The 26856-nt window shown below is 66.0% G+C and overlaps 1 protein-coding gene across 6 annotated transcripts in view; it reads right to left on the bottom strand.

The window, feature by feature from the left end:
* Nucleotides 1-26856, bottom strand: part of SLC12A7 (solute carrier family 12 member 7) — a 47342-nt gene that overhangs the window by 12478 nt on the left and 8008 nt on the right. For 4 of the 6 annotated variants that reach the window (XR_003680855.2, XM_028492785.2, XM_028492784.2 and 1 more), the window contains exons 2-19: nt 19297-19391; nt 18881-19003; nt 15813-15959; nt 14525-14597; nt 13241-13371; nt 12771-13012; nt 11922-12133; nt 11239-11406; nt 9688-9786; nt 9060-9117; nt 8586-8760; nt 7820-7938; nt 7475-7573; nt 7038-7157; nt 6120-6224; nt 5523-5691; nt 467-662; nt 60-229 (exon numbers count right to left, since the gene is read on the bottom strand). Coding sequence is in view for 5 of the 6 variants with exons in the window: in XM_028492785.2 (XP_028348586.1) it covers nt 60-229; nt 467-662; nt 5523-5691; nt 6120-6224; nt 7038-7157; nt 7475-7573; nt 7820-7938; nt 8586-8760; nt 9060-9117; nt 9688-9786; nt 11239-11406; nt 11922-12133; nt 12771-13012; nt 13241-13371; nt 14525-14597; nt 15813-15959; nt 18881-19003; nt 19297-19391 (2501 nt within the window). In the remaining variant the exon portion in view is untranslated. The remainder of the gene's footprint in view (nt 1-59; nt 230-466; nt 663-5522; nt 5692-6119; nt 6225-7037; nt 7158-7474; nt 7574-7819; nt 7939-8585; nt 8761-9059; nt 9118-9687; nt 9787-11238; nt 11407-11921; nt 12134-12770; nt 13013-13240; nt 13372-14524; nt 14598-15812; nt 15960-18880; nt 19004-19296; nt 19392-26856) is intronic. The other 2 variants (XM_024121089.3, XM_024121092.3) reach the window with 1 other exon arrangement.

A 26856-nucleotide genomic window follows, 5' to 3' on the forward strand; every position in this document is an offset into this window, starting at 1 on the left:
CCGTGTGACCCCCTCCCCCGTGACCCCCATGACCCCGCCCCCCGTGACCCCGCCCGCACCTTGTGCTGCCGCAGAAGGAAGGGGAGCAGCATAAGCAGACCGCCGTCATGCACGATCCACCACACGTCGATGTGCCCGTCGCTGAAGCGCTCCTGGTTTTGCGGAAACAGATCCACGTTCTTGGCCACCAACAGGGCCTGCTGCGCCGCCGTGGTGTCCCGGACGGTGTCTGTGGAGAGGCGGGCAGGTCATGGGGTCACAGGCCCACCCAGCAGAACCAAGCGGCCTGCACTCACCAGCGGGACGGGGGCAGGCGAGCCCGGGGTCCCCACGAAGCCCCTTCCGGGGCACTGCCCTTCCCCCCATCACTCTGCGGCCCGGCCGGGGCGCCCCCGGGAAGCACCAAATGGGGGCAAGACCAGGGGAAGGGGCCCCCGTCTCAAGGCTCCCGAACGGCCCGACCCACCAACGAAGTTCTTCCAGGAGCAGGGGCCGCCCTCGCGCTTCCAGGCCTCGGGCCAGGCCATGAGCACCGTGTTGTGCTTCATGCCCCCCAGGCCGGCCGACTGGATCAGGTGGGACACGCCGTCCCGAAGGCTGGACGACACCACCAGCTGGCAGAAGCCCTTGGCCTTCTCGGCGCCCATCAGGGCCCGGATGTTCTGCAGACACAGGCAGGCCGGGTTTGGGGTGAGGACCGGGCCGGGGGCAGCAGGTGCCGGCACACACCACCTACCGCGAGGGGCCGGGCGGGCCCCACGCGGACTCACAGCCTCACGCGTGGAGGCCAGAGGCTCAGCGGGTGCCCCTGGCACCCGGTGCTCTCGGGCACTGCCTGCGCGTGCACAAGTACACGGACGTGCGCGCGCCCACAAGAGAGTGGGGGTGAAGGTCACCACGGCGGGCACGCGGGGACCTGCGGGGTCGCAGGCCACCCCCTATTGCACATGGACACCCCGGCCCTCACCCCTGGCTTGTGGGAACCTTGGTCAGGAAGCACCAAACCGAACAGCTCTTCCTGGAGGCGGTGGCGCGGGAGTGAAAGGCCCTGCGGCTGCAGTGCTGCTCCCTCGGCCACGTGCCAGGCACCCGACGGGGGCAGCTGCGTGTCACAGCGCAGCCCGGCACGCCGCGACCCCAGCGGGCCCTCTGCGGAGGTGGAGCCGCCAGTGCGGCGGGTCCTCTGCCGGCCACGCCGACTGGCCCTCGGTGGCCTGGCTTGGGGGTGGGGCCTCAAGCCACAGGGAAGCGCTGCCGGCCCGACACCAGATGGAACTGCCCCGCTGGGCTCCTCCAATCGGTGCCTCCCCGGCTGGGATGTGTCCCCCGTGCAGGTCCCGCAGCGCACTCTGGAACGCGGACTGTTTGTCTCCGAGTCGCACAGGCTGGGGGCAGCGGGGATTCTGCCCCAGGGTGGACCCCACTCAGAATCTCACCCACACCCGAGTCAGGTGATTTAGAAAACGAGATTTGGGACCTTTGAGCTGCTGGTACTTAGACGAGATTCTGCACTCAGCTGACACGGTAAGGGGTTGAGACTTGGGAGGATGCAGTGATGAGATAAACGTACTTTGCACATCACGCAGGTGTGCATTTTGGGGGCCAGAGGACAGACCACAGTGGGTTAACTGATGGTGGCCCCCAAAAGATACACCCACCTCCTAATCCTGAGAACCTGTGAATGTGGCCTTACTGGAAAAAAGTCTTTGCCGATGTAATTAAGTTAACGGTCTTGACGTGAAACCATCCTGGATTATCCAGGTGACCCCAAATCCAATGTCAGGGACAGGAGAGAAGACAGACACAGAGAAGCCATGTAAAGACAGAGGTGGAGACTGAAGGGACGTGGCCAGGAGCCCAGGGCCGCCTGGAGCCCCGGGAGCTGGACGAGGCAGGAAGGACCCTCCCCTGGAGCTCAGGGGGGAGCGCGGCCCTGGGGCACCTCGATGCGTGACTTTTGGCCTCAGAGCGGAGACAGAGTGAATTTTGGTTGTACTAAGCCCCTGTTGCTGGTACTTGGGACGGACGCCCCAGGACCTCATATGAAAGGTTGGAGCCACGTCCCCCCTCGACCACCCGGACTCGAGCCACCACGTCGAAGGGCTGCTGGCTCAAGAAGGAAGAGTCCAAACAGGTGCTTGGATGTGACCCAGGGCCGCCTTGGTGCAGCCGCAGTGCAGTTCAGGGATCCCTGGACCCACGCTTCCTGGAGACCAGAGGCCAGGGGCTCGGCGCCATCAGGACACGGTCGCTCAGGGGGCTTAAAGGCCGCACGTTCCAGCTTTGAGACCAACAGCTTCTCAGGTCACCGGTGGAAATGCTGACCTGATGCTACGGCTTCAAGGAGACACAGCGGGGTTTTGTGGTTCCTCTGTCCCACTGCTGGAAAGCCCACTCCGCTGCCTTGTGAGGTTTCGGGGCCCCCGCTACCATGGCCTCGCGGAACTTCGAGGGACAGCCCAGCGGTACCTCCGGGGCCTCGGGCACTACCTCCACACCCAGCTCCTGGGGCCCTGAGGACCAGGCCCTGTGGGACCTCAAAGTCAACGTGTGAGCCCTTCCCTGCCCCACAGAAGACCGGCTTCGTTCACGCTCCCGGTAAGGGGAGCGCAGAGCACAGCCTTTCCCACATCCCGGCCAGCACGTCTCAGCTGCTGAAGCATCTGAGGTGAGCCGCTCAATCCCCCTAACCCAGCGGGACCCAACTGGGCCCCCCTTCCCTCACGAGGCCTCTGCTTCCACGGGCGGGACACACGCTGAAAGAATCGAGGCAGGTCCAAGCGCGCCGCCCAGTCTTCGACCTACAAAACCGGGTGGGTGCCCCGTGCCCCTCCAGCGGTGAGATGCTGTGGGCTGCACGGCAGAACTGGCTGCACCCGCCTGCAGCATCCCTGGGGTCCTCAGCCTCTGCGCCCCCGTGAGCGCCCCCACCCAGCCCCTCAGGTGCCAGCCCTCCCCTCGGGAACACACGTGGCTCTGAGCTCCATCCGCGCCCGACAACTGGGGGGAAACCCAGCTGTGCCTTCCTTTCCCCAAGGCAGCAACGGGACAGAGCCCTCCCAGTAAGAGACGGCAGAGAGGGGCCTGAGGTCCCCCTGCTCCCCACCGGCCACACGGGCCGGCCTTTACGTAAACTACCAGGCAGACCAGAACTGGAACTTGGCTTGGGGCCTCAGGGGCACGGCGCCAGGGAGGGAGGCTCTAACTCCAAGAATCCATCCTAAGAGCAAAACCCCCCGGCGACTACGACACATCTAAGGGGGGCTTACACCACACTTCCTGACACCAGAGCAGCGGGAACCACCTCCATCCCCAGGACAGCAATTTCACGGAATAAAAAAGCTCAGAGCACGTCCGTGAAACAAACACTGTGCAGCTGTCATAAACAAAACAAGCACCCGGCCGATTAGAAAAGCAACAGTTCAAAGCAAAATAAGCAGGTTAAATGGTACTTCTGCAGGATCGTCTGTTTAAAAAAAACCAACGGGAGAAAGTCCGAAAGGACACATACCAGCTTATGATGTTCTTGTCTGGAAAGAGCGCTGTGAATGCAGCCGAGTCACTGCCATTTCGGGCAGCGGCCCAGAGCCTCCGACCCCCTAACTCAGTGCTGAAGCCCACCTCCCCAGCCCCGCTCTGCCCCCGCCCCCATCCCCAGAGACGCTGGGAAGACAAAAGGACCTGCGCGTGTAAGAGAGGGAAGACGCTCCGTCGGCGCCTGCGCCAGGCCGCACACGAGAGCTGGGACCTTCCCACCCTCGGACACGGGTCTGGAGCTCCTTCACACCGACGCAGGAAGCTGTCGAGAAGGCCGAGGCGCCAGCACAAGGAGGGTGCCCCACCAGCGAGGATGACACACCACGTCTACACCCAGGATCACGCCCACGACCCTGGCATCTATACCCGGGGTCACAGCCACAACCCCAGGGTCTACACCCGGGGTCACAGCCATGGCCCTGGTGTCTACACGGAGATCACGGCCACGACCCCGGCGTCTACACCCAGGGTCACAGACGTAACCCCAGTGTCTAAACCCAGGATCACGGCCACAACCCTGGTGTCTACACCCATGGCTCACAGATGGCCAAGGTCACCAAGGAAAATGTGTGAGATCACCCAGGGAACTCTAACCCCTAAGGGTTGGGCAGGGGAAAAGCAGTCCAAGAGTGAATGAAACTGGAATACCAGACAGGGAGGATACAATTCTCAGACAACCCTGGTATCCACACCCAAGGCTCACAACCAAAACCCTGGCATCTACACACAGGGTCACAGCCATGACCCCAGCGTCTACAGCCAGGATCACAGCCACAACCCCGGCGTCTACACCCCCAGCCAACACCAACAACTACCCCGCGAAAGCCCTGGGTCACGACGATGCTGAGGGAACGGCTGGTGCCTCTGCAGAGACGAGGAAGAGGACACAGTAAGTCCCCTGAACAAGCTGCACCAGAGCCGCTGGCTGCCAGGGCGGGTGCCCGGGGGCCGGCTGTCCAGCCAACCAAGCAAGGGGGTGTCCACGCCTCGGGCTACACAGGCCACGACCCCCTCCAAGCAGCCGTGCCCCCCCCCACGTGCTCCGGAGACCTGTGGGCGCAGCCCGGTTTACAGACACCTGGCCAGCAGGGCTGACCCGGATGCCCGGGCACGGCGGCCAACCCTGACGTGGGCACGGCTGACGAAGGACCCACCGAGAGCAAGACTCAGACGCCCGAGCCAGACGGGAAGCCGCCCGAGCCCAACAGCCGGGGGGGCGAGCAGGCGGGCTGGGCGCGGCCTGCGGACGGGCCTGGTGGGGCTGCTGTGAGAATCGCCCCGTCTCAGAGACGGACACGCGGCTCCGGGGCGAAGAGGCGGTGAGTGGCGGATCGGTGTCCACACTCCCGGGGCGGGGCGGGCGGAGGTGACAGGACGTGGGCCACGCCGGGACGGCCATGGGGTGCCGTCTACTGTTTCTACATATGTTTGAAATTGCCCATGGGACGGGGTTTGAAGCTCAGGTACTGGGGCTTCCCCGGACCGAGATCAGAGGTCGCGGCGGCACCAGCTGAGCATCCGAGTCAGGATGACGGAGGCCTGGCCCGGGTGCCCTTGACCCGCCGTCCCGTCTCTGGTCCGTGGAGCCTCTGGACGGGCAGACCCGGCAGCACAGGCCCCAAACGTGGGATCAGACGCAACAGGTGCTGGGCCCGCCTGTCGGGAGACGTGCCGCGAGGCTGCTCTCGACAGCCCCGAGCTCCACCGGCCTGTCGGGAGACGTGCCCCGAGCTCCCCCCGCCGTCTGAGGTCTTGGGGCCACGCACGTCAGACTCTCCTCCGCAGGCTTCCCTCCTGCTCGTTTCAAACTCAAGAGCCGCCGTCCCGTTTGAGACAGGACGCAGCGCGACACACAGGACTGCGGCCGGGCGCACAGGTGGAAACACAGCGGCTCGAAGCCGGCGCCCCCCCCCCGCCCCCCCCCGCCCCGCCCCCGGCCCCTCCCCACCGGCGCCCGGCCCCTCCCCGCCCGGCGCCCGGCCCACCTCCTCGGCCCGCTGGGCGTCCACACGCTTGTCCAGGAAGGTGCCCTCCAGCACGGAGCCCACGATGGTCAGGCCCTTGCCGGCCTTGAGCTGCGAGGTGAAGGACAGCAGGCGGGGGTGCTTCACGTGCTGCTCGGCGTCCAGGTTCAGCATCACCAGCACCTGCGGCCTGCCGGGGGAGCGGGGGGGGCAGGGAGCTGCTACCACGGCGACTCGCCAGCCCTCTCACCACAGGCGAGCTGGGTGAGACCCCTCCCGGGCCACGTGCCCCGGGCTCCCTGCTGGGCAGCGGGCTTTCAGCGCAGGTACAACTCGGGTTCTGCAGGGCAGCCTGGCCTCCTCCCAGAGGCGGGAAGACTGTCAACGCCCTCCATCCACAGCAGGCCCCCCGGAATGGGTCAGCCCGCCCCCCCGACGGATCCCCTCCGGGCGATGACACCCGAGCTGACCAGCCCAGGCTGACGTACAGGGACAAAGGTGCTGCTGAAAGCTTCCCTGACAACGGTCTCCTGAGGGCGGGGCGGGTGCCGTCTTCTCTCTCTGCAGCCTGCTTTTAGGCACAGGTAGCGTGGGGCCAGAGGACACGAGGACACTCACCTCCAGTTCTTGGTGTGGAGGGGGCCGCGCTCCACGTGCAGCAGGGCGTAGCGGGCGGCGTTCAGCGACAGCCCCCGGATGCCGTCGCCCCACTCCTTCTCGGCCCTGCGGTCGGTGGGGGGCGCTGGTGAGGCCCCGCCCACAGCGCACGCAGGTGGCCACTCAGCGCCTCTCGGCGCTTCTGTGACGGAGGAGGGGGCTTCCCAGACGGGCGGGAGCAGGAAGCAGGACACGGGGAGGGGCGCCTGCTGGGACGGGGAGGGCGGCGGCGGCACTGGCACCCACGTAGGATCTCAGGGTCGGGGCCGTCGACGGGGCAGAGGAAGGAAAGGGCGCGGGGAGGGCACTCTGACTCACAGGCCGCGGCCCGGCTCACCAGCAGGAGCGGTCACGGCCCCCGGACCCTCCTTCCAAGCCACCCTGGGCGAGCTGGGAGGGGACCTCAGCCAGTGTCCCTGGAGGCCCTCCCACCCCCCGGGCCTTGAGAAGCACACCCCAGGTCCCCACCCCCTGGAGGGGTCCAGGGGGTCCAAGGGAAATGCCCCAGTGATGGACCAGGGGCCCTGAGGTGCACGTAACCTGCCCACCGTTTCGGTTTTTTACGGTGTACCTTTCACAAACGTCTATTTCTGAAAATCCATCGCACGTCAGTGCTACCGTTAAATAGATTGCAAAGTTTACAAAGATCGCTGCTAAAAAAGTACATCGTACTTACATACAGACACACATAGACAAACCTAATGAAACGTCGTAACGAACGTGGAGTCAATCAGAAAGAGCAAAAACGTGGCTACCCACCGGCTAGGAGCCCACAGGCAGAAACCCATGCAGCCCCCAGCAGGAAGCATGGGCTCTGACCCCTCCGCTGCTAGAGGTCCCTGGGCACCCACCCCGGGAGAGGGGCCCGCGGCAGCTCACCCACGGTACTCGATGTACTTGTAGATGCAGCCGGCAATGAGCATGGCGCAGAGGGCGTAGTACCAGGAGCAGATGAACATCAGGGCGAAGCACAGGCTCATGCCCAGGAAGGAGAGGGTCCTGGGGGACAGGCCGCTCAGAGGGGGCCCACACCTCACCGCCCGGACCCCCAGGTCGGCACCTGAGCAGCTGCCTCGGACCCCAGCAGAAACCCTTGTTTCGGTCTCCTCAAGAGCACAGCAAAGGTGCTGGGACCGGCTCCTCCACCCGGACCATCCCAAGGGCTGGCACGGCCCCGAGGCGCCTACCAGAGACCCGGCTCCGAGACCGGGCTGGTCCCGCGAAGGAGAGCCAAGGGACCCAGGTGGCAGCCGGCCCCCGAGACGCACCGCGTGCCCCAGAGAAGGGAGGGGACCGGGCTCCCCGTGGCCGCTCACCAGTGGTAATACTTGAAGCGCGGGCGCCAGTTGGGCGTGCGCAACAGGGTCTGCAGGGCGCAGGCCAAGTTCACGAACATGTAGCACATGAGGAAAAACCTGGGGACACGAACGGTGGCGGGAGGGGCGGGCCAGGTCCCACAGGGTCCCGCCGAGCTGCCTGAGCCGCCGCCGCCGCCCCCGGGAGCCCCCTTGCCCACGTCGCGGTCCCCTGCCGTGGGGTCCGCCTGCCCCGTCATCCACCGCCTGGCCCCCTACTCTGCCCTATGCCCTCCCGTCTGCCGTCCCCTGAGCAGGGGCCTCTCGTCCCCAGGGTGGCTGCCATCGGGGCCAGCGGCCACTCACATGGAGAGGATGGGGGCCACACTGTCCAGAGAGGCGATGAGGATGCCAGTCTCGCAGATGAGGGCCGTGAGCAGCAGGGCCCACGTGGGCTCCCCGTTGGCCTTGCCGTGGCCAAACACCTGCCAGGAGAAAGACAGGCGGGCTGGGGGCCACGGTGGGGGCGCCGCGGCGGGGGTAGGATGCAGGAAAAAAAGCTCATGTTCAGGCGAGAAGCCGAGCTGGTCGGGTCCAACCCAAAAGAGGTCTCAGAGTTGCGGCAGAAACAGAAATGGACTTTTCACGACACGGCCTGGACCTCACCCAGCCACGGCCAGGAAGAAAACCCGACACCCAGAGGGCAGACGGCGGCCCAGGTACCGTCGGACCCCAGACGCCCTCATGGAGTGCAGGAGAGGGCGACAGCCCCGAGTGCGGGACGGGGCTCTCCCCGCAGCACACGCCGCAGGGAGAGTTCCGCGAGGGCCTGCTGCAGGCCCCGGGGCCTCGGGCACAGCCCTGCGGGAGGGCAGGGCTCGGGATGCTTTCCCGCCAGCCTTCCTCCTGCGCAGCAGTCCCGAGAAGGGAAATTCAGAACCCGTGGCAGGCACAGGGCAGGACGAGAAACGCAGGCCTCGCGGTGGGCTGCCAGTCTGGAGGTGGGGACGTGGGTCCCACCGTCTGCAACCGTCAAGATCACGCTCGGGGGCCGGATCTCTGGCCCCTCCTGACGCGCTCCTCCCGGGGCGCGGGGGCGGGGGCGGTTCCCTGCTCTCAGGAGCGGGCTCACCTGAAGGAAAGGGATGATGCCGTCCCGGGCGATGGCCTGCAGCAGGCGTGGGGCCCCCGTCAGGCTCTGCAGCCCAGCCCCACAGGTGGAGAAGAAGGAACCTATGACGATGACCCAGGGGGACGGCCAGGCCAGCATGCCGATGACGAGGTTCCCCTGCAGGGCCTCCCCGAACCTGGAGGGGCGGCGGGCGAGCTGAAGACACAACCCTTCCCCCACGTGCTGAGTGCGAACGGCCTCTCCCGGGAGACCCTGCACCCCCGCTCTACCAGGGTCTGAGGTCACCGTGCGGGCCCCAGCTCCAGGCTTGGGCAGGAGACGGAGGCACAAGTCAGACCCCCACACGCGGGCCACGGGGACGCCTGCTACACACAGAGCTAGAAATCCCGGGGTTCTCAATCTCAAAGCCAAAATCACCTTCGAGAAGACCAGCCCTGGCCCCAGAAGTTCCCAGAAGCCATAAATGAAACGTACTTGTCTCGTAAGATCACACCTTCGATGCAAGCCCCAAAAAGCACAATGCAGGAAAGGTCTGCGGCTTGGGTTAAGGACGCGGCGGGCGTGCTGCAGTAGCTGAAGCCAGCCCTGGACCGACCCCACACCCTGCCCACCCCGCCCTGGGCCCCGTGCCGTGTCCTTGCTCTATGGGGACCTCGGGTCGGTCACAATGGGCCTGGCCTGCAGGGTGACCGCCACAGGCACCGGGCTGGAGACCTCGCCGGCTGGAAAGGGATGAGCTCAGTGAGGAAGGCTCCACTGGCACCTCAAAGCCAGTGAGCCCACCTGACAAGACCGTGACGTAAGCACACGCGTGGCTACACGTTCGTAACACGTCACACGTCACAGTGTGGTTACTACACGCGGTTCTTGGACAAGGCCATGTTCTACCACCGACCCAGGCTGGCGTCCAGGAGTCTGTGTTTATTTTCCTAAGTCAGGCCAATGCCAGCCCAGCCCCCTCTGAGAACGGGTGTGTGGCCAGAACTGCCCAAGGCAGGGAGGCCCGCCCGGAGGCACAGAGGGCCCGGCAGGGAGTGGAGAAGGGCACAGAGCCGTCCGACCCTCAGCACCTGGCCCCCACGCTCGACCCCCGCGAGGATACAAATGAAAGACGTGGTCACGATGGCCAGAATGGTTCCAGTGGGGATGGACTTCTGGGCGTCCTTGAGGTCCCCGGACCGGTTCGAGCCCGCCATGATGCCTACGGAGACGGAGGGGGAACTGATGGGTCACAGGGAATGGCACCTAGGAGATGCCACCACCTGCCCGCCTGCCCACTTGCCCGCCCAGCCGGGCCCATCCGGGGCAGAGTCAGGACGGGCCTGGGACTTCCTCACGACGCAAAGGAGAGACCCCAGCCTGCACGCCGGGCCTCACTGAGCCAGGCTGGACCTCCCTTCACATCTTGGGTAGGCTGCTGCAGCACACGTGGGCAGGTGCCCAAATGTCCCCACGCTCTCCATGGGGACAGCCAGCCAGCTGTGAACGAAGTCACAGTGGGGACTAGGGCACGGCTCATCCCAGACACTCGCCACGGACGACAAAACCAGGCCTGGCCTCCGTGTGCGTCCGGCTCCGACCTCACCCCACTGTGATCTCGGTTGGTTCCCGGGGCCGCGAGTGAGAAACTCCCTGGAGAGTGAGGCCAAATGCTGACTCACTTCTGGGGCCAGGCCTGGCTCAGGGTGCGGCCCAGCCTCAGCACAGACTCCCCGCTGGCCTCAGCCCTCCCCCCTCCCACGCGGCGACTGGCCACCGCCTCCGCGGCCGCCGCCCCCCACCCCGCACCGGTCACTCCACATGGCACATAAAGTGTGAGTGATTCCTACTGGGATCAAAGAAGATCCAGGCGGCGGCAGGTTCGTTTGACACCTGTGATCCTATCCCAGGCGTGGCCTGACACGCCAGCACAGAGCCCGGGGGCACGCCACGGGGCGTGGAAAGACCCACATCCACAGAGGACGTCTCCCTGCCCTGATCACTGACAGCGGGGGACAGGAGTACAGGGGAAAGACCCCCCAGGGGCCGGATCCACACCCCCCCACGCCCGTCCAAGGGGCACCGCGACCCCACCTTCGTGGGGAGGCTACCTGCCCCAGCTCCGGGCCTCGGCGAAGGCGGAGGTAAAGTTCGGAGCGGGGCGAGCAGCCCCTGGCAGGCCAGCCTCCCGGAGCGTGGGGACAGGCCTGAGTGGGGGCCAGGCGCGAGGATGGCTGCGGGCCCCTCGGTCGGCCAGCACCAGGCTAGGGGGCCGGGGGCTCCACCGCGCCGGGCCAGGCTGAGGTGCGCGCCCACGGGCGCGTGTGTGAGCGTGCGGACCGGCGCGTGCACGTGTGGGGGACTGCGCACCAGGGCCCGCCGGGAGGTCAGCAGACTCTCTCATAAGGACAAGGACGCTGCACCTCCCGGCCTCTGACGGCCCTCAGGTCCACTGCTAAGGGCCAGGGTCGCAGGGCCACTCCAAATAAGCTGGGCCTCTCACCAGAACAAGGACAAGCTCCTCGACGCCAAAAGCTCCTGAGCCCCCCGCTCAGACACATGGGGGACGGAGACCCCGAAGCTCATCTCTGAGCCAAAAGGAGAAGAAAGAGGGGGCAGGGGTGGGCGTGTTAGAGCTGAGGGGCCCGACCCGCCGGGGGCACCGAGGCCTCACCGGTCACGGAGGGGAAGTAGATGCCGACGAGCATGGTGAAGTAGGTCATGATGTCGGTGAGCACGTAGGGCAGCCCGCCGGCTCTGCTCTCGTCCGGCACGGGCACCGAGGGCACGCCCTTCTTCTCCACGAACACCCCCTTGTCCGTGTACGCGCTCCACAGGTTATCTGTGGGCGGAACGGGCGGCTCATGAGGCTCCACACCTGCCACCAGGGCTCCGCCATCGGGTGACCCATCCCCACCCCGGACTCCAACTTCACACCAGGACAAGGACGACGGACTAGGAGAAACTGCCCTCTAAGAAAACTATTCTCTCCTAATCTCTGAGTGAAAGATTTTGGTCCTTAAGTCAAGCCTGATGAAAAAACTGACCTCGTACAAGAAGCTACCCCTGGCGAGCTGCCTGCGGGACCCCACCCGTTATTATTTCCCTTATCAACGTCCTAATCCCCGTGCCTGCCGTTCTGCAGTTCTAAAGATAAAGGATCAACTCTGAGGCCCTGCCCTGCTGCCTGCTCAATTCACCTGGCGTCTGCGGCTCTGGGGAGAAGCAGCCCAGAGGGACCCCAATGGGCCAGCAGCGGGGGACGGGGTGATGGGGCCACAGGCTGGACGGAAGGACAGGACCCAAAGGGCTACGCTCAGAAGGCCCGGCCCCGGCAGAGACCCGCCGGACGCTCACCCAGGAGGACGCCGCTGACCACGCCGGGGATGCCCTGGATCTCCGTGACGTTGTTCTGGACAAAGTACTGGTCGCAGGAGGTGCTGGCCGTGGATCCGTTGCAGAAGAGGCCCCAGAGCGCGGTGGTCGCTGAGCCGTTGTTGGCGGCGTGGACTTTGGCACAGACGTCGAAGCTACGTCGGGACAGCGTGCGGTTCCCCAGCAGACAGATCCTGGGCAGGAGCAGGTGGCGAGACGCCTCACCCACCGCTCTTCTCCGTAACCAAGTGGAGCTCGCAGGTCCCTCGTGAGGGGCTTCGGACCCCCTCCACTCAGGGTGACAAGAGCATTCGCATGAGGGACCGGCCCTCAGCAGGGTTCCGGCAGCACTGGGCCCCGGTCCGTCCTGCCGCCCTCCGCTCTGGGGCACCTGACGCGGAGTGCGTGGCCCGCGTGGCGTGTCCACGTGCGCACAGCGGCCGCCCCCCTGGGCTCCTCCTGGCCCAGCCCGGTGGGGCCGCACGGGGCCTCGCGCGCTCGCGCTGCGACCCGGAGCTACCCGCTTCCGCGCGGCATCCTCGCCCAAAAGGGGACGAGAGGAGACCCTGCTCAGGGCTTCCACGAGGACAGGGCCGCAGCCGGGAGGAGCTCGCACCGAGCTCCAGCTCTGCTGGATGTCACCAGGCCTGGCCTGGCCTCGCGGACGGCATGGCCACGAGAGCCCCGTGACCTGCTCACCCTCGACCCGGCCAGGGCAGGGACATCTGCGGACAGAGGGCGCCACGCCCAGCCCGGCCCACGTGGTCAGTGGTTAAGGCCCGAGCCACAGACTGGGCCAGGAAGCCGGCCCGGAGCGGGTGGAGGACTCACGGGATGTCGGGTGGGTCGAAGGCGGTCTTGACGACGCCGGCGTAGATGGCAAGGATGGACAGCACCACGCAGGCCAGGAACACGAGGGCCAACTTGTTGACGTACTTGACCCCCACGAAGACCACCGCGGCCATGAGGGCCAGCGTGCAGGTCCCGTACACGCGCATGTTGTGCAGCATGGCTGTGGCCTCGCCGCCCGGCCCCTCGGCCTGCACGATGGCCGCGCTGGGGGAGATGTAGGTCTGCAGGGCAAAGCGAGGTCAGAAGGGCCACCCACCCCTCCCCAGGACGACCACACGGGGGCGCGGGGCCAGGCGCGGCCCTGCACCTCCCAAGGGGCCCTCTCTGAGGGGGCTCGGCCCCCGGCTCCCCCTTCCCCGTGAGCCTCCGGCGTGGAGGCTCTGGGACAGGCCCCCAGGTCGCGCGTCTGCGGCCTGGACAAGGGAACCCGCCCGAAACATGGCACTTACCAAAAAAATCTCAATGGTCCCCAAAATGTACATGGCCCCCGCGAACGTGGTGCCCAGGTAGAAGCAGAGGCCCACGGCGCCCCCGAACTCCGGCCCCAGAGACCGCGATATCATGTAGTAGGAGCCGCCCGCTGCAAATACGCCAAACGGGAAGCGGCGGGTTACGGACCTGCCGCTGACCGTGAACACAGACCTCCCGGGGCAGACGGGCTCGTCCGCGGAACGCGGAGCCCCGCCGCAAGCGGGGGGACACGCGCCCGCGTCCACCGGCACCCTCCCCCTGCTGGCGGCTGTCTTTGGAAGCTGTGACGAAATGAGGTCGAGTCACGGTCAGGAGTCTGGACCCCGACAGCCGTGCCCGTAGAAAGCGTGCGGCTGACGTCACACCCGACACCTCGACTCAACCTTCGCCCAAGGAGGTGTAAAAAACCAAGGGCTCTTTAGTCATCCTTTGCGTGTCACGCCTACAGACAGAGTGACACCCACAGCCTCGCCAGCCCGTCCCTGGTCGTCCCGTCAGTCGGCTGAGACGCCACTTGGACACTGACCAGGGACCATGCGTGACACTGGGCACCTGGAGGCCATCTCAGGGCGCAGCCCCCCCCCCCCCCGCAGAGGAAGCAGTGCGCACCCGACACCTCGACTCAACCTTCGCCCAAGGAGGTGTAAAAAACCAAGGGCTCTTTAGTCATCCTTTGCGTGTCACGCCTACAGACAGAGTGACACCCACAGCCTCGCCAGCCCGTCCCTGGTCGTCCCGTCAGTCGGCTGAGACGCCACTTGGACACTGACCAGGGACCATGCGTGACACTGGGCACCTGGAGGCCATCTCAGGGCGCAGCCCCCCCCCCCCCGAAGAGGAAGCAGTGGGCAGCGTAAACGTGACAAGAAAATCCCCGGAGGCATTTACGTAGAGTCCCCCTGAGGAGAACCCCAGTGTCTCGGGGGCCCCAAGTGCACGGGCAGGCTCCGGGGGACGAGCCGCAGGGGGGCACCCCACCCTGGCCTTAGAAAAGCCCCCTGTGCCCTCGGTGGGGGGCACGCCCACCTGCACGTGACGTGCAGGCGGGGCCTCTGGAAGGGAAGGGCCTGGCCGCGCACGGGGACGTCCGCCCCTCCAGATGTGGGGATCCATCCTGCGGGCGGTGAGGGCGTGTCCGCGCTGGGACTCGCCTTCTGCCGCCCGTGAGGCCGCCCGGGGTGAGGGGTGAACGTCACACGAGGCGGCACGTGCACCGCCGTCCACGGCGGGGCCCGCTCGGTCACCCCCCGCGGCGCCCTTACCTGGGACCACGCCGTTGGTCGCGACTGCGCTCATGGAGATTGCGGTCAGCATTGTCTGCAGAAAGACGGCCGCCTTTCAGAAGAAAGAGCATTTGCAAGAGCCACCCCGGGAGGCGGACGGCACCAGGCCCGGGGCAGCGCCCGCCGACTCCCGCCTCCTGACCTCGGAGGGCTGCTGGGTAACCGGGCGCCAGGACGCTCAGGACCGCAGCCCCGCTCTCTGCCACTTAACCCCCAAAGCTGAGCTCCTGTGAGGCCCCAGGAAACACCCGACTCAGGACCGCCTCCTGCTTCCGGTGGGCGCCCGCTTCCTGCCGGGATGCAGGGCACCCCCCGTAGGCCCCACCTAGGTGCCCCCGGGCCGCCCACCCCACGGGGCTGGGGCACTGCCAGAGCGGGTCCAGGGCGGGCCCTCTCGCCCGCTGCCCGGGAAAGCGCCACACCTGAGGGTGGGGAGCAGTTACTCCACAACCCGAGGACCGGAAGAAACAGCCCCCGGGAGGCCTGCAGCCTCAGTGCCCACCTGACTGGCTCCTGCCAGGGACATTCCAGCTTAACAAAGGCCCTGCTCTGTATCCTGCTTTTCATGGGCTTTTACTGGGGGGGAGGCGGGGTGATTACTCCAAAGATACTTCCAGGCTCATGAGTGAGAGCAGCACATGCAGAACAGCAAGAACCTTCAGGCAAGACTTTCAAGCACGACACCACAGGACCGGGAAGGCTGAGGACACAGAGGAGGCCCAGGGCGGCCGGGGGACGCAGCTGGGGGACAGGCAGGGCAGCAGACTGGGGTCGAGGGGACTCTGGCTCATCTGCATCGTTTGATTCTTTCAGGCAGGCGGCACTTGGGGGCCTCAGAGCAGCTGAATCACCCTCCTCGTAACAGCAGTGGAGACAGGTGAGGAGGGAGCAGGGGGGCAGGTGCTGAGGGCCACTTAGGGGTCGAACCAGGCACAACAAGCTGTCGCGAGAAAGGGCTCCCGGGCCGCTAAGGCAGACGGGGACGTGGGTTCCGAGGCCACGTGGAGGAGGGCCCGGTGAGCCGGGTGCAGGGCTGAACGTGTCACCGGTGGGCAGGGGACCTGGTCTAAATGCAGGACGGGGTGGCCGCGAGCGGTGGCCGCCGGTGGACGCTGACGCCTGGCTTCCGGGAGGCGGGCCACGAGGCTGCCCCTGGCCCGTCAGCAGCCGGGTGCTGACCCGCGCTGGCGCCAGCACAGGTGAGGGGTGCCCTCGGGGCCGGGGAGCCCGGAAGGCGCCGGCGTCCAGCTGCCCCTGCCCCACTCACGCAGGTGCAGCACACGGCCACGATGAGGAAGGACTCCAGCACGCCGGCCGCCCCCACGATCCACGTGAGGCGCAGGAAGAGGATGACGCCCAGGATGTTCTGCAGGCAGGGCAGGTAGACGCCGATGAAGGTGCCCATGCGGGGGCTCTGGAAGAGAGCGGAGCAGGTTCCAGGGCCGGCGGCGGCTCCCCCAGAGCCCCCCTGCCCCCGCCGGGAGCCGAGTCCACACCGTGGGTCCCAGCGACTGTGAAGAGGTCGGGGACAGGAAGACAAAGGAGGACCAGCAAAGGCCACAGCTTCAGTTACGTGGAAAACAGCTGAAGCGAGGCCAGGGCTTGCAGAGAACCCAGAGTAGGACCCCTTGAAACCGCGTACAAGCCCCGCGTCCTTGTCTTTGCAAGTAAAATGCTGACTCAAGAGGGAATGATTGGGATGGGGCTTCCCTGGTGGCGCAGCGGTTGAGAGTCCGCGTGCCGATGCGGGGGACGCGGGTTCGTGCTCCGGTCCGGGAGGATCCCACGTGCCGCGGAGCGGCTGGGCCCGTGAGCCGTGGCCACTGAGCCTGCGCGTCCGGAGCCTGTGCTCCGCAACGGGAGGGGCCACAACAGTGAGAGGCCCGCGTACCGCAAAAAAAAAAAAAAAAAAAAAAAAAAAAAAAAAAAAAAGAGTTAATGGTTGGGAAACGTGAAGATGTATCAATAGAAACAAAGAATAGCTGTTGGCCTGGAGAACCGGTAGTAATTCAGACTATAATTCTGCCGCATCTCAGAACCACGAACTCCCAGTTCCCTGAAACATACAGATAAAGGCCTGACACACCTTCCTAAGTTGTTTCTGCAGGAAGCAGACGCCCACCAGATGGAACCTGCTGGCCACAAGCACACAGACCCCAGACCGGCTGAAACCAGAAGGCTGAGGTTGCTTGAAACTTCACCTTGACGCCAGCCAATCCGAGAACTGCCCTCGAGCTGACCACGCCCTGCTCCTCGACCACTGTAAGACTAGCCCCTGCAGGGCGGGCACAGTTTCTGAGGCGCTAACCCGCTGTGTTCCCTCTTTGCCTGGCAAAGAAAGCAGGCTACTCTTTCTCTTTCCTCCAAAGCTCTGTCTCCGTATCTCTATTCAGCACTGGTGTACAGAGGCCAAGATTTTGGCAACACCCTCACTGCCCAGGAGTCGGGGGGCGGGGGCAAAACCACGTCACTGTCCCGGGGCGGAGAGGGGTGAGAAGGGCTCGGCCCTCCTCCATCAGGGGCACAGCGGGAAGGTGGGGAAGCTAGAGAAAAGATGAGGAGCAAGCTGATCTGGGCTCTGTCCGAAGCGACTGCAGCCCAGGTCCTCAGGAGACCGCGAAGTGAGGGGAAATGAGAGGCCGGAAGGAAGGAAGGAAGGGTTAGGGACTGGCCACTATTCCCTAAGCTACAAAGGGCGCAGAAGCACCAAGTCCAGACAGAAATCTGCCCTGTCTTGACCCACCTGGAGGAAGCGACCAGCGAGGGGAGGGGACCCAGCAAGAGCTCAGAGAGGACATGCCACCTGTGAGTCACCCCCTTCCCGAAGGCCCCGCAGCACGGCCGACCAGATGCGGCCTGGAGAGGGTCGCCCCGCCGTGGGGTGACTGCAGGAGGGTGCCGGACAGAAACGTCTTCCGTAACCCCAGACAGATTACAGCCGAGCAAACCTGCCCGGAGGAAAGCTCGGGAACAAGGCCGGGGGCCAGCCCGTCCTGCCCGCCGGCCAGCGTGACAGCAGCGTCACGGTCGGGATTTGGGGACACCTGACTAAAAAGACAAGAGGATGTTTAATGGGGGAAGCTGCTTAAACTTAGGTGAATAAAAGGGAAAAAAGCTGGAAAGATCTGCTTTGAAAACATTTCCTGTGAAAGGGGCCAGGCTGCCTGAAACGAGGCGTCCTGTGGAGGCTGGGGAGACGTGGCCCAGCCCGCTTGCTGGGCCGAAAGGCTGACCCCCCTCAAAGGAAGCCGGGGGGCTTCTCAGGGTGAGAATGGAAGGTCGACCCACAGGAACGCCCGCACCGAGAGAGCTGGCGTGGGGCTGGCATGGAGCAGAGAGCGCGCGGAAGTAACCCAAGGGGGTGCCTGCGGAGCGACGAGGTGGGTAGAAGCCTTGGGCAGACTCGGCCTGAGGCCTGGACAGCACCCGGCGGCTGGCTTTTCACGCCTGGGCCCTGAGCGCCAGCGTCCGGGGCAGCCCCCCGCCCCACCGCGGACCCGTGTCCTGTTTGCGGATGATGAAAGCGTGACGGTTCCTGACCCCAGGCGCAGAACGGTGGAGAAGGATGAGGAGGGCCACGCAAGCTGAGAGCAGCTCCGGCCCCTGCCTCTGGCCTCAAGGACTGTGAAACCAGAAGCAAACCCTCCAGTGTCACGGGCGCGGGGCCCCCACCCGCCTGGCCCCGCCTCAGGCCCGGCCCCTGTCCCCGTGCAGCGGCGAGATGACCCTGAGTCGTCCTGAAAGGCCGTGACGGGGCCCCCAGCACTCCCATAAGAGACAGCTTTGAAGGATCAACCTGGCCGGTTACGAGGCCCAAGATACTAGAGGCGCCCAGAGGCTGCGGAAGGCACTTTTGGGGGACCGAGCCCCCACCTCTGTGCCCCTTGATCAGACGGACAAGGGCCGCTGCCACCGTCCCCCGGGACCCGTGCTCGGGGCTGGGGCGGCCGGGTCACTCCGCCAAACCCGCCCACCTGGCCACACAACGGTTGTGCTGAGGGTCACGGGCGGCCTGCGTCCGCCTCTGGCACCGGCGCCCGGGTCCCCTGGGGACAGAGGCCAGGAGCTGCCCGCCCGGGTCCCGATCTGCCCCACGCGCTGCGCGCAGCTCAGCAGGCTGGGCTTACGGAACCCCCCCAAGGTCTCTGCACAGAATCCTCAGAGAGCTGGGCGCATCTTAGGAGAGGCTCCCGGAGACAAACCCTCAGAAATAAGGCTCCCAGGAAGGTGGCAGCAGGACAGGCCCCGTGACTGAGAAACGCAGCGGGGGGAGGGGGTCCAGGGGATCCGGGGCGTGGGGGAGGCCCTGGGGCGGGGCGGGGCGGGGCTGGGCACCCTGGCCAGGCGCCGCCGGCTGTCCTCGGCCTCTTCGTGCTCCACCACGCCCTGGCTCAGGTTGGTGTAGTTGGCCAGCTTGTTGAGCAGCGAGGACACCATGGGGTTGCTGTCCATCTCCTCCTGTTTGGGGCCGAGACGTGGAGTTAGCGACCCCCCCACCCCGAGACGCCCCGGACCGACCAGACCCACCTCCCAGCGGGTCTCCGGCTCCACGTGCCCAGTGGGTCGGCGGTCAGGGCTCAGGGCCCCGGGGCTCCCCGGACGGCCCAGATCCAGCCCCTGCGCGGGGCTCCGAGACCTCTGCGCGGGGCTCCGAGGCCTCTGCCCGGACCCCGGGGCACGTTAGGCTGGGGTCTTCTCTCGCGGGCACTGCCGCCTCGGCTCTGAAGGGAGAGTGGGTGGTGGTCACCTACCTCAAAGAGCGCCATGCTCTTCCTTTCGAAGGCTCTCTCCCCGTCCACCTCCACGCTGCCGATGAACGGGCTGTTTTCCCCGGGGTTTCCATCTCCTGTGGGGAAGGGCTCGGTCAGATGTGAAAGGAATTAAAGGAGGCCACGGGGGAACTGGAGGAGGGGGCCCCACCAGGCGCTTCTCTGCGTGCCTCGGACTTTTCTGAGTTATCTGTCAGGGGGCGAGGGACCAGGTAGAGAGAACGCCAAAGGGGGCCCCCGCTGGGTCCAGGAACCTCAAGTCCCACCCCGGCCCTTCTGGGTCCCGCGGGACAAACAGCTCAAGAGCAGCAGATCCGGACAGGCTGGCCTGTGACTGTCCACGGCGGGGACGGGGTGGGGACCGGCACTTGTACCAGGCGGCACAGAGGTTCGCCGCCTTGTTCTGACGGTAGCTTCAGGTTTTCAATTCCCCCAATCCTGGTGGATTACGGAGGCCTCACTGGTGACCCCATCAGCTCAGAGCACAGCCCCCACGGGGAGTGTCACGGAGCCCACACGCAGGCGCACGGCCGGCAGGCGGCCCACCGCGGCCCTGCTGTCTCCACCGCTGCTTCTGTCAGGAAGCCCTGACCCGCCGTCCCCAGCTAGAGTATATCAAGGCCCTCGGCGTGGCCAGGCCGCAGAGGAGCGAAGGGTCAGCCCCGACTCACCCTGGGAGCTCCTCCCAGATCCTGAAACGTGAGCCTTACCACGTGCTCCCACTTCAAAGCGGAGAGAAAAGCCCTGATGGCGTTGCTCAGATTCCCACCCCTGCCCCATCCCACCGGACCAGGAGCAATGCCATCCCCGAGGCCGCCAGCAGGGACGTGGGGTGAGCTCGGAGACGCGGGCACCCCTCCCTGGGCCCACCTGCACGTCAGCCCCACCCACAGGCCTTCCACGCGTGATGTGACCCTGTATCAGAAGGACCGAGTGAGGACACCGGGAAAAGGCGCTCCAAAACACTGGCTTCTCTCAGGCCCCCAGGGGCCCTGGGCCAAGCCGGAGCAGGACCTCAGCGGGAATCACCTGCTCACCAGGTCCCGGCAGGGGTGACGCCCGACTGCCGGCTGGCATCCCCCGAATCCCCAGACGCGCAGGGAAGGGGAGCCCACAGCCCAACCCCCGTGAACTTCCGTGCCTGCCCCTCGCGACGGACACAAATTCGGGAGCCACCGGGGTCCAGGCATCGGCCCTCACCCCCCACTCAGCTGTCCAGTCCCCCCGAAATCCACAGACCCACGCCCACCCACCAAGGCCTCCCAGACCCCTCCCCGGAAGGTCCCCAGGGTCCAGCCTGCGGAGGCTGCATGGCAGGCAGAGCCCTGCCCTCCTGCCGGACAGACCCTTTGCCCCTCACTGCCGAGCCCCAGTGACCAGCTCGGGGGCAGAGGAGGCCCGAGGAAGCCAGTGGCCGGGGAACCGCTTGGTGCAGGAACCACCAGCAGGTGCCGGGACCAGGGGCGACACCTGGAGGGGACGGGGCAAGGACCCCCCCCAGGGCCCCACGAGCCACCTGCTCAGCACCATGGGGCAGGGGCAGTGCCAGGCGGAGCCGACCACCCACCGAACCAAGGGTCAAGGTGAACACGAGGGCCGCAGGCTGACCGACACCCAGGAGAGGACATGACTGCCTGGGTCCCCGGACTCCAGCACGAGGAGCTTGAAGCAAACCAAAGGAGGGACCGGCCCTCTTCAGAGGCCTCGGAGGACACGGGCCGGCTCCGGAACGTTCTGGAAAGAGGAAGAAGATGGAAGCAGCCCGATTCTTTCCATAAAGGACATTACTGGGCTGACAGTGAAATCTGAATAAGAGACTTCAGTCAATGAAGACGTCCTGATTTTGGTGACCGTACTACAGGGATCGTGAGAGAAAACATGCTCGTTTTAGGGACACACAAAGGGCACCGCACCTGCTGCCTGCTCTCAGCAATCAGGAAGGAACGTGTGAAAAGGGGCAGGGGGAGACATGAGGCAGGTGGGACCAGTGCTCAGGCAGGTGACGCATGATCCTGTGCCCCTGAAAGTTTTCTGAAGTCAGAGTTCTGAAGCTGGGTCAAAACAAAGCTTAAAAACTACCACCACATCCAATTAAACAAGAAATCACTCCTGGGCTTCCCTGGTGGCGCAGTGGTTGGGAGTCCGCCTGCCGATGCGGGGGACGCGGGTTCGTGCCCCGGTCCGGGAAGATCCCACGTGCCGCGGAGCGGCTGGGCCCGCGAGCCGTGGCCGCTGAGCCTGCGCGTCCGGAGCCTGTGCTCCGCAGCGGGAGAGGCCGCAGCGGTGAGAGGCCCGCGTACCGCAAGAAAAAAAAAAAAAAAAAAAAAGGAAATCCCTCCGGAGCGCCCTCCCCCTGCTGTGCAGGAGCCTCCAGGGAGCGCCAGCCTCTCTCCCTCCGTCCTGCTTCCAGCGGGCTCCCGCTCAGCATCCTCTTCCGGGTAATAATGACTCTATCTTCCTGGTGGTAACGATCCTGTTTCTGGTAATGAGCGACAAGCGTTTCCGACTGGGTTTCTGGTGTAAACGGAAGCTGCAAAGAGCTCTCTGCAGCCCAGACTCTGGAGGACACGCAGGTCGGCTCCGTCCCGGGCAACAGGCTTCAGCCACGCAGGCCAGGGTGCCGGCCACCCCGGGAGGGGTGTTGGGTTCCCCCTCTGCCCCAACCGTGGACAAATTCGTGGCTCCCAGGTCTCGTGTTTCTCGTCCAGGGAGAGGCGGCCACCAGCGACAGGGCCTCCACTCAGCTCAGGCCCGGCTGCCCAGGTGGCCCTGCCGCCCCCGCCCGGGAAGCGCAGCCTGGCCCAGGGGGCTCTGGAGGGCCTGTCTGAATGCCCACCGGGCACGGGGCGGGTGGGCGCCTGCAACCACGTTCAATCCACAGAGACAACATCTTTCTTGGAGCATCTGATGCTCCTGGTGGCTGGGAAAGTGAGACCACGACCTCAAACAGGAGCTGAGACAGCTGGCCCATCCGCCGTGACGAGGGCTGGGGGGTGGCCCGGGACAGAGGATTGGAAAGGGGCAGAATGGGGGAGAGGTGCCTGGGCGAGGGGCCAGGGAGACCGCCAGGATCGACTGATTCCAGGCGGGCGGACGTTAGCGGCTTATTTACACACAGGACGACCGTGGAGACCGGCAAGGGGGCAACGGTGCCGTGAACGCCCCACAAGGGCCAGGATGGCCGCCCCGTGGGGACACGTGTGCTGGCACGTGTGCACAGGAAGCCCGGGGACGGCCAGGACCGGGCTGTCAGGCCGGGAGGCTCTGGTCTTCCATCTCGCTGCTGATAACCAGAATTAACACACAGAGCGAGCACAGAGAATGGGGAACGCACACAAAACGCACAGGAGGGAGAGCAACACACGCCCCGGCATCTCCGTAAATCCCCCCCGACCCCCCGAGCCCCTGGTTCGGGGGCCACACCGCCCACACCAGAGGTTACGGCCAGCAGGGAGTCTCCTTGGCCAGCAGGGAGTGTCCTTATCCGTCGTAAACCACCGTCTTAATCGCTAATCCTTTAACGAGAACACGTTTCCCTTCATTTCTGAGAAGACAGCCCTCGGGCGTGCTTGCCGAAGCGCTGGGGGACCCAGCGGAAAGAAGAGGCTCACGCAGGAGCCTCAGGCAGCCATCTCCTCCTCAACCTGCTGGAGCCAAGACTCCTGGTTAAAGACCAAACGCTTCTACCTGAGGGACACACCTGCGATCCCATCCCACAAAATGCAAAAGCGTCACAAGCTACCCGGGTGAGCCTTAAAATTCCCGATTGCTTTCACCGCTGGAGAACACTCAAATCTCAGTTTTTACTTTTCAAGGGAAGGGCAGGTTACAACTCAAGTCTTCACCAAGGAAACTGGTACAAACCCTCCCGGGGCCTGAGCCCTTGGTACACGCTGGGGGCTCTGAAGGCCTCGGGCTCTGGGTGGACAGCCCTCCCGCCTCCACCCACCGGGACTCTGATGGCACCCGGCACGACCCTGCCAGGCCCGGTAGCGGCTCTGAAGGGCAGGGCTCCTCCTCTGGCTGAGCCCCTCCCCCCACGTTTCGGGGAGGAGGCCGCTCCCCTGGGCTTGCGCCTGCTGCGTACTCTGCTGGTTCACGACAGTGAGGACCCAGGACAAGCCCGAGCAGAGCGGATCCGGGGCCGCAGGGCCCGCCTCACCGGCCCCGCCGCCTCCGTCCTCCTGGGGCGGGTCCCCCGTGGTGCCCCCGCCGGGCACACAGCCCCGAGGTCACCGGGCGCCCTCGCTGCGCAGCGGTGGCTGCCGGGCCGTGTGGGAGGGGCCCCCCGCCGGTCAGGTGTCCTGGGCCACGCCGGCCGGGAGGGCAGGACCCACAGCTGCTGTCTCCGGGCAGGAGCGCTCGGGGCCTCGTTCACCTGCTCTAACGGACGGGCCGGGCTGGGCCGTCAGATGTGTAGTCACAGAAACGGCCTGGAGGCCACGCGATTAACACCGCCCCACCGCCACCAGAGCTGGCTCCCCGCCTGGCGCACAGGCGGGGCTTTCGGCCTGCTCGTTTCACGCGGCAGGGGCCGCCGGTGGGGCTCACCGCGCAGAGATCACAGCCTGACGCGGTCCAAGGTCACAGCCTCCGCAAGCCCGGGACCCCCGGGCCCCGAGTGTCCAGCCCGGGGTGGGGGAATTGGGCGGGGAGGCCCTGCCAGGCCGGAGGGTCCCTCAGGGACCAGCCACCTCGCACGTGACTCACCCCTCTCGTCACCGAGGAAAGGGGCTGATTCGGTTTTAAAACAAGGATCCTTCGGCCAGTAAACCCCCGTGGAACCAACAAGGCTAAGAATCTCATCGCACTCCTCACCACGGGACACCGTGGCCAGGACACGTCCAACCGGCGGGGGTGCCCGTGCGCTGGGGACGCCGAGAACGGCCACGCTGCGGACGCGGCACCAGGGAAGAGGGGCCGAAGGTGCCCGGGGGGAACTGGGGGTGACGCACAGAAACAGCTGACGAACACGCAGGACACGCCCACAGCACCGCCCCGCGCGCTGGCGTCAGGAGGGCGGCGCCCGCGCGCGCAGAGCTGCCCGCCAGAGAGTCCGGAGCCTGGGGCAGGGGACGCCCACCCTGCTCACACACAGCTGGTGAGGTCCAACACCCCGGGAGCCGCGGGCAGGCACCCCACGGCCCGAGCGCCGGCCGCGCTGTTCGCGGCCCTTGGCCTCTGGCTGCACCACCAGCTCCGGGCCGCCGACGCGCACTCACACCCGAGTTCTGCTTTTCCAGGACGCGGCAGCCATGTGCCATAACTAAGCTTGTTAAGCCTTTAAAAGGTATATTTACCGGCCCCCCCGCAGCGCGGGCAACCCCTCCGCCCCCGCCCCCCCCCGCCCCCCCCCCGCCAAGTCCCGGTGGCTGCACCACCAGCTCCGGGCCGCCGACGCGCACTCACACCCGAGTTCTGCTTTTCCAGGACGCGGCAGCCATGTGCCATAACTAAGCTTGTTAAGCCTTTAAAAGGTATATTTACCGGCCCCCCCGCAGCGCGGGCAACCCCTCCGCCCCCGCCCCCCCCCGCCCCCCCCCCCCGCCAAGTCGCGGCAGGCCGAGTAGGAGGACAGAGCGGTACCGGGGCTCTGGCTGAAAAGGAGGCGCCCACAAAGCCAGGATCCACTCGTTCCAAAGGCCGGGGGGGGGGGGTGCTGCACCTGCTGACGCGTTTCCCACAGATGAAGTACGGAAAGCGGAAAAGAGGGGCTTCACGGCAGAACCTGAAGGGCGCCCCGGTGCTGAGCCCCGGTGACGGTGGCACCTTGCGTGCCGGCGAGAATTCACGTTCCCTCCAGGGCCTGCCGTTAAACCCACACCCCGCCGAGCCGCGAGAAAACCAGCAGACAGATGCCAGTCGAGGGCACCTGCAACACACCTGGCCAGCACCCCTCAGAACCGTCCAGATCACAAAAACTAGGACGCTCTGAGACACCGTCACGGCCTAGGAGTGGTCTGTTTAAAGCCCCCTCCCGTGCTCCTGGCGCCCCCCCGCGCTCGCCAGGCCCAAGGAGCCCAGGGAGCCAGTGCTTCAGGGGTGACTCCCAGCGCGGCCCAGCCAGGCCTTAGTGTCCACTCACCTGCTGGTCCCCCTCCAGGTTCTAAAGAAAGTTCCAGTAACCTGCAGCACCTTTTGAACACGGCACACCAAGCCCACCACCCCAAGAGGCTGGGGCGGCCTCCTGGCCGGGGCTCCCAGGATAACTGGCCAGCAAGGCCGGACCAGACCAGGCCCAGGACCCAGAGCTGCAGACCAGCCTCGGCCCAAGACCACCGAGGAGCGCCCCCAGAAACGGGCGGGACAGCGGGTGCCTGGCAGTGAGAGCCCAAGGCCCAGGGAGCAACCGTGGCCACGAAGGGGAGAAGTGGGCAGGGCATCCCTCCTCCTCCCCGTGAGGGGAGGCAGCAGCGAGCTTCGCGTGAGGCCGTGTGTCTTGTGTCATCACGGGCGTCCTGAGAAGCCCCCGCGCCCGCAAGCGCCGGCCACACATCCAAGCGGACCCTCCCCATCCGGTGCAGGCCTGGAGCGGCTCAGAGCACAGTAGCCTCCACCAGCCCGCGTGCCCGGCCCTCGGAGACACACGGCCCCCCGCCGAGACGGCCTCTGCTCTTTCCACCCGTCCTCGATCTGCTTCTCCCACATCCGTTTTGATGCCCGGTTTCTGGCTCCACGAAATGCAAACTTAACCCGGACCTGAGTAAACGTGGTGGTCACCAGGGACAGCGTGGGACCCGGTGCTCTGGACGAGGGGGCGGGAACAGGAAGCCACCAGGAGAGGAGCGTGCGTCCTCATCCCCGAGCGAACGCAGCGGGGCCTTCGGGGCGGGAGGGGACGGCCCAGGCCAGAGAGGCAGGCGGGACGGGGGCGCCAGCTCAGGGGCAAAGCGGAGCCCGGCAGGCCCGGACCCAGTGGTCTGCCGTGGATACCGGGTCAGAGCCCCATCCCCGCTGAGGGTGCCGAGCGCAGCGTCCTCCGTCTCCGGTCACAGCCGCCGCCAGCCCCGCTGCAACCTCTGCGCACAAGCCCTCCCCGTCCCAGTGCGCCAGCACTGTCCTCCCCCCGCTATAACCCCCGGGCCAGCGTTTGGGATTTCTACCACCGTCTCTTTCTCTTCAGGAAGAGCTCCCAGGGGAGGAGCAGAGAGTGACGTCTGAGGCTCAGAGCCAGAGGCGTTCCCGAGGGTCAGCTGGGCCGGGCCTGCACCGAGGCACGGGCAGTGGACGGCCCAAAGTCCTCCCCTGGGGCCGCGGGGCCACCTCCAGCAGAACAGTCCCGCCTGCCAACCTAACGGTGTGTCCGACTGGCTGGCCCCCGAGGCTGGATCCTCTTCCAATTGGTGGAGCACTGGAACGGAGTTTTTAGGTTCCACCACCCTCAGGGTTAACTAATGCCCTCTGGCCCTTGCCCCCTGCCTTCCGTGCTTTGCAGCCAGGATCAATGCTGGATCTGAAATCCAGCGGCCTGGCCACCTGGGCCAGTGGACTCCCCGAGGGGCACAGCCTGAGAAGAAACCGTTCTGCGTTCAAGCCAGAAAA

The sequence above is a fragment of the Physeter macrocephalus genome, chromosome 8, assembly GCF_002837175.3.
Source record: "Physeter macrocephalus isolate SW-GA chromosome 8, ASM283717v5, whole genome shotgun sequence".
In the NCBI taxonomy this organism is placed as follows: Eukaryota; Metazoa; Chordata; class Mammalia; order Artiodactyla; family Physeteridae; genus Physeter; species Physeter macrocephalus.